This window comes from Lactuca sativa, chromosome 4 (genome assembly GCF_002870075.4).
Source record: "Lactuca sativa cultivar Salinas chromosome 4, Lsat_Salinas_v11, whole genome shotgun sequence".
Taxonomy (NCBI): domain Eukaryota; kingdom Viridiplantae; phylum Streptophyta; class Magnoliopsida; order Asterales; family Asteraceae; genus Lactuca; species Lactuca sativa.
Genome location: NC_056626.2, coordinates 161,601,000 through 161,607,846, shown reverse-complemented (window position 1 = coordinate 161,607,846; position 6,847 = coordinate 161,601,000). Strand labels below are relative to the sequence as shown.

Sequence of the window (6,847 nt, the reverse complement as noted above, 5' to 3'; positions counted from 1 at the left end):
ATAATGTTTAAACACTTGTTAAACCATTTAAAATATTTTAAAGTTGGGTATTTACAAGTTTTACTATAAAATTATTTTTAATAAAACTTAACCTGTTAAACTGTTTTTAGTAAATAGTCATTTATAAACATCTTATGTTACCTTTTAAATGTTTATTTCTCAAACTCCTAGTGATATTATTTTATGATAAAAACGTTATTTAACATGTAAAAACCATTTTCATACATCAAACATAACATACAACAACATAAAATGAGCATCACAGTCATGCATTAAAATTATATGTGTATAAATCAACCAAGTCTAGTGACATTTTGTACGCCAATATAAAATGTCAGGTCCGTTCCTAAAGGGACATTTAAAGGGACCAAACCTCTTCTAGTAATGTTGTTGTTGAAGCTTTCACTTGAGAAAAACATCCATTGCTTGCAAAAGTTGAAAAACTTCCTAAAAGATAAATAATTCAACATGTAACATTTTTCAGAAGAGGTTGCAGAAATTGTTGCATCAGGACTAGCAGCTCTTGTGGAAACCGTCAATAGCGACGCCTTTAGCAAGAGTTTGTAGAAAGTGTCGCAAATTCCCCTACATACTTCAAAATTGCGAAAATTATCTTTTGGTCTTCAAAAAATGGTTCAATCTTCATTTCTTATTACATTTTTATACAAATAAATTATTTTTAAAAACTAATCTATTACTTACAAAAATAAATGTAGAAAACTAATATATTTAATTATTACATACCATATGAATAAATAAATATTACAATCATTTTTAACAAGACAAAACATACAACAAACCAAATAGACCATGGCTAGTTTATACAACACACACAATACACCAACAAACACTTTGTTTTTTTAAGGCAACTTTATATAACCAAAATGCATGAAAAAACTTGGTTGCATAAAAATAACAATTATAAAAATAACAAATTGCCATAGAAAATATATTTGGTGATTTCATTGCCAAAAGAAATACCAAGCATATTTTTCAAAACCAAAGGTTATCAAACATAAAAAAAATCATTCTAACATATAAAAGATGGTTCTGATACCACAGTTTTGATACAATATATAAGAGAGTTTTTTTATAAAAACCGCAACAGAAGCTTTAAAAATAACAACATTATTTTCGAGATTATTTCAAAACAAAACCACCAAGGATCCTTTTATAGAGGTTAGAATGATAGTGTTTTAGAATGACAACCTTTGAAGCCTTTGAACCCATTTGGTTTTGGGGTGTTGATGAAGATGGAAAGATCAAAGAGGATGATATTCTCTACAAATATCCACCATCAAGATTAAGGTACTTGGAATGCTAGTTCACATCTTGTATGATGTACTTCTTAAGGCTTTAAGTGCTTAACTCAAATAAGCACTTCTAAGCATCAAATCTTCACATTACTTCAAAAGACTAGAAGAAGAGGAGGAGAGATGATGGTTACAGTTTGGAGAAGGGGGGAAGAAGAGAGTATAAAATAGCCAAAAACAAGTTCCATGCACTTTCTTATATACTCCCATGCAAGATAAGACTTTAAATTATAATAATATAAAGTAATGGTAGTCTTTAGGAGCATCAGGAGCATAAGAAGAAGGTTGACAAGCAACCTCTCTTCAACCTTATAAAATTCGGCAATGGAGTGTCCAAGAATACAAAATTATGACTTAGTTACTTTAGTTACATAAAGGTAACAAATGGTAAATAACTAACAAATCTAAGGTTAGCTAAAGTGTCCAAAACTTTGTTCATGACTTATTAAATCATACCATATGTTATAATAAATAGTTAAGCTCTCTTTAAATATTATTTTCACAAAAACAATAAGTATTCCCTAATTAAATACAAGAGTTAATTATTTATTAATAATCATATTAAGAATAAGTATATAAAATGTACGAACTTGATAAAAGGTGTGACCCTGTAGGATCGTATGTTATTAGCAATACCATTCAATAATGATTCTTGAGAATATAGATCCAATAGATGACCCCTTAACATATTTCACACATTATCTAATTTGTTTTTCCTTTTTTCCACAACAACATCGAGTTGTTTCAACCCACCTTGAACTATTAGATTAAGAAGATGATCAAAACAACTAATACATAATAGTTTACCATTATATACCAACAAATTAATCAATAAAATTTGATTCTTAAGCAACTTGACACAAACATCATTGGAGGAAGCATTATCTAAAGTAATAAAAAACAATTTCTTCATTTCTAACATTTTTTTTATTAAACCACTAGTCTTTTCGGTGAAAGCAACACTGGTAATTAGATGAGTCATTTGGTAAAAGTTTAGATATCTCTTTTGCAATATCTAATTTCCATCAACCTAATGGGCAGTCAAACTCAAATAACCATATGTAATAGTTAAGGTCCAAACATCAAAAGTTAAGCAGGTCATCATGAAGTCTGTTACATTGATCTTCATATAACTTCGTAGTATCAAACTTTGTTGTGTTCTTGTAATATGATTGACATTTGGTTCCAACTATGTTAAATATTTCTAATTACTTCATATTCGACAAAAGAGAATGACAATTTATGTCTAACTATAACATGAATCAACAATCACCTGAATTTTTCTTGATTAAACTCTGGATTTCTTACATCCATAACAACCTTACTAAAAGAAATCATAAATTGACTGATATCTTTGGTTGATATTATAATACATGTTTTTTTTAAATATTTTTTAGATGCTATGTGATGAGATATCATCTTTTGGATTGATTCCCTCTTCTAATGTGAGATCTTTATCACAATCAGAAATGAAAAGAAAGTTGTCAGTCGTGCTCTCGAAGGAGGTCTAGAGAGAACACTATGACAGTCAATTTAGTTCTCTTATGAGAATGAGTGTAAAAAGTATATGTATGTAAGGAGACTAACATCTCTTCCCGATGAGTGGTTCGCCTTTTATAGTAAGGCTTGTGGAGGTTCCTCTTTTAGGGGACAATGATATGACCCCTACTGCAAGAGGGCGACATTGAATGGTGGATCAAATTCTTTTTCTTTTGTTTGTGTTGTGATTGGCTTAGAGTAAATATTGGTAGTAACATGAGCATTCCTTCTATTGTACGTCAGTATTGTTTGTCGCCATATGACCTTGACTATATAGATGTAACCACACATAGCTGGTGGCCGAGACGATGTGCTGGCGTGGTTGCTTGGTAGCATGGGCGCAAGGCGGCCATACTGTTAAGTTATTAAACTATCTTGACGGGAGGACTGTTAAGATACGAGGCAATTCTTTTGTAGTTAAGCCTATGATGTATAGTCGTATCTACGAGATTCATTATCACTAAATATTTTGAACCATATTTTATGCACTCATAGTATATGGACTTAATTGTTTTTTCGTGGGAGCTTAAGAAAACTCTTCCAAAAACCAAAAGTTTGTTTCCTTTCCTTTTCTTTGTAGCATTACTTTCAAAACCATTTGATTCATTTTCTAGTGTAGTTTCTTCGATTAAATCATCAATTTCATCATGAATGTCCATATGTTTGGTGTGAGTATCTTACATAACTCAACTACAAAAATAAATAACATGTTTTATTAGGACCAACTAAAAGTAATTCTGACATTGTGGTATGTACTATATTTTATTCGGATCAACCGAACGAAATTAAAAGTAACTAAAAATTTAAGAAAAACGACATAGTTTATTAGGACCTATTGTAAGAAAGTGAAAGAAATTAAGATTGTAGATAGCCATCTATAGTTTTGAGGTTCCAACGGTCAACTCATCAAGTGTCGATTGGAAAATAAGGTTAACATTGATATCGTATAAATATCCGTTTTCCAACAGTAGGGCCGATTGCAAGAAACAAATCAGCAATAAGCAAAAGGAGAATACCTTGCAAATGTTGGTAGAACCAAATAAGTGTATTTTCGAAGCAAACGAATGGAAGAGCCAAGGATGAAATCATGCTATATCGAGAAGGTGGAGTTGTAGGTTGTCATAAAAGAGGCCGAGAGTATAGGGCATCGCTTCTTATCAATGATTTTCATTGCTTGGGGCATAAGGGTGCCATCACATATTCAAAAAACAAATATTCTTTTTAACCTAATATAGCTAACGAATTGACATGTCCACCTACAAACCTGCCCACCAACCGAAACACGACCCGTTTTTCTATACCGGTTATATAGAAAAGAACCCAAACCCATTTAAAATCAATCCGAACATGTTTATTTATGTGTCCCTATCGAGAATTGACATCTCTAACCATTTCAACTTCTAGACATCATAATCCTCTAGTTATAGACCAACTTTTACTTTATGAATGCATTAAAAACCACTCAATTAATAAATCCACGAGTCATATAGTTTCAATAATAAGTTGAGAAAATAAAAGAGTTAGGGTTGATGGTGTCCTCTGTTTCTCTTTATGGTGTTGTGATCTGACACTGCCCAATAATTTAAATTGATTTGACCTAAGGGGTATCTTTGCCAGTCAAATTTGCAGGTCCTATAGCTTTTAAGGACTCGTCAGTATATTAAATCTCAAACAAACTGCCAAATTCCATTCATAAACTCCACCATCTTCACAAAAAAATATAAAAACATTAAAAAGAAAATAGACATTTTGTTGTACAATAAAAACATCAAAATGATGCTTCATGTCATATCATTTCTCAAAACTTTTTCAATCTTTCTTTCTTTGCATGTGATATGTTTCAGTCTTTCAACACAACTATCTCCATTCTTCCACATTATTATATATGTATACTTTTAACATTTTATAACATACAGATATTTTATAAAAATATAATTAAAAAAAACAGTCAGTCACTCAGTGTATGACATGCATTTAAATCTTGGTGTACATGTGTATTATGTAATATGAATTTCCGTAAAGGTGGCAGAGATACATAGGTAGCAAACAATGACTGAGTGAAATCTGGTGTTGTGTGAGGTGAAGGGACCCCTCAAGAACACAACAAATTTACACAGTTGAGTGCAGAAGAGAGAAGGGGTGGGGTGGGGTGGGGTGGGGTGGGGGTGGAGGTGGGGGGTATAGTACCCCTACCCCTATATACATAGGAACCCCATCTTCCCAACACCAGAGTATCTCAGAGGTGGTTTATTAAACCAAGAGTTTGAATCAAGGAGACAAGATGATGAGTAGTGGTAGTAACCTAAATCTTTTCACAGCAGCACAATGGGAAGAACTGGAACAGCAAGCTTTAATCTACAAATACATGGTTTCAGGTGTTCCTGTACCTACTCATCTCATTTTGTCTGTCAGAAGAAGCTTATACAACTCTTCCTTTACGAATCCCTCTAATCAATGTAAGGAAATTGATTAAAAGTTCAAACCCTAGGTTTTTTTTCTTTGATTCTTGAGTGTTTTTTTTGTATGATTTGATTGTGTTTTGTTTGTAGTTGGAGTATGGGAGGGAAACTTTCAGTATAATCAATTGTATCAAATTGGGGGAAGGAAAATCGATATGGAACCAGGAAGATGTAGAAGAACAGATGGAAAAAAATGGAGGTGTTCGAAGGAAGCGTACCCAGATTCGAAATACTGTGAGCGACATATGCATCGTGGTCGTAATCGTTCAAGAAAGCCTGTGGAATTCCCTTCTTCTTCTTCTACTGCTACTTCGTCTTCTTCGTCTACTACTGCTAACGTTTCTTCATCGCCATTAACGACAACCACAAATATCTCGAAATCGATCTCGCCTTCTGATCATCTTACGTACCACAACACCACCCTCCACACTCGATCGTCTCCTATTCAGACCAACTTCATCGATTACAGGTTCGTTTTCTGCGATTTTTGCAACTTTTCCGATGTTTGAGTTGAATTAGGGTTTTGTTTTATCGAATGGATGAATGAATATAGGTACTTGCAAGATGAGAGATCGGTTTTCTTCCCACAAAACGATCCATACACCTCACAAAAGATGACTGTTAATGCTCCTTCTTCATCTGATCATCAAAACTACTCTCACTTCAACTTTCAGAATCTCAAAAATCAGCAACAACACAAAGAGGAAGACATCGATTTCATAAAATCATCGGAAGAAACCAAATCCAGTATCCAAATCGACACAAAACTCGATGAAATTCCCAATAAACAAACATTCCACCACTTTTTTGCACCACAAAAACCCAACGACACTCCTAGCTGGGTTGACGTTGACCATCATCATCATCAACACCAAAACTTGATAAACCCACAGAAATCGCCATTGTCAACCCAAGACCTTTTCCAATCCAAACCCAGATCCTACTGGTAGTATAAGAAAGAGAAAAGATATGATATGAATTTGGGATTATTCTATTACTTATTAGTAGTAGTAATTAGTAAGTAAGAATGTTTGTTTAAGAATTAAGGATTAAGAATGAATGGTATTGGTAGGTAGATGTTGGGGCAAGGGGGGTAAAAAGTGTTTGTGGATTTTACTTGTCATTATCAAGATATTGTAAAACACAGTTTTCACTTTCATCTGAATCTGAATTTGAATAGTACTACCACCCAATTGCACTATCTCTTTTTACTTTTATTATTTTTGTATGTTGAATCAAGTCAATAGTACAGATAGTCAAAGCTAGTAGTTGACTTAATCAATATATATATAGAGTTCTGAATTTGCAATGGGGAATATGCCAATTCATTCTGTTTTTTCAAAGTGGAATTCATTATGAAATGTGTTTGGCAGAAAGGTGTGTGTATAGTTTAAAAGTACAATCACTCAGAGGGAAACAACTGTCTTCCTTGTGCCTATCCCCCACAAACATTTGTCTATGCTTATCTACATTCTATTCATCATGTATAAGTTTGTGTAAAAAGCAATAAAGAATGTATAAAATATTAAGTGAAAT

At 32.8% G+C, this 6,847-nt stretch overlaps 1 protein-coding gene and 1 long non-coding RNA gene across 3 annotated transcripts; one reads left to right on the top strand and one right to left on the bottom strand.

Moving 5' to 3' along the window:
• Nucleotides 1–253: 253 nt before the first annotated feature.
• Nucleotides 254–5,668, bottom strand: LOC122197366 (uncharacterized). Of its 2 annotated transcripts, none has more exons than XR_006190725.2 (2): nt 5,530–5,668; nt 254–585 (listed from the first exon to the last, which is right to left on the bottom strand). It is a non-coding gene; the product is annotated as an uncharacterized LOC122197366 (long non-coding RNA). The 2 variants fall into 2 exon arrangements; XR_006190726.1 differs by having other exon boundaries at nt 254–592; nt 5,530–5,667.
• On the top strand, nt 4,818–6,512 carry LOC111921365 (growth-regulating factor 5). Its single transcript, XM_023916920.2, has 3 exons — nt 4,818–5,308; nt 5,402–5,780; nt 5,865–6,512. Exons 1-3 carry the CDS (start codon nt 5,134–5,136, stop codon nt 6,259–6,261), a joined length of 951 nt encoding a protein of 316 aa, XP_023772688.1. The 5' UTR covers nt 4,818–5,133; the 3' UTR covers nt 6,262–6,512.
• Nucleotides 6,513–6,847: the final 335 nt, after the last annotated feature.

Bases quoted from the DNA above. Each gene is read 5' to 3' on its own strand.
- LOC111921365 (XM_023916920.2), top strand. From the start codon at position 5,134: ATGATGAGTAGTGGTAGTAACCTAAATCTTTTCACAGCAGCACAATGG. The intron at 5,309-5,401 runs GTAAGGAAATTG...TTTTGTTTGTAG, and splicing joins TACGAATCCCTCTAATCAAT to TTGGAGTATGGGAGGGAAAC. The intron at 5,781-5,864 runs GTTCGTTTTCTG...GAATGAATATAG, and splicing joins ACCAACTTCATCGATTACAG to GTACTTGCAAGATGAGAGAT.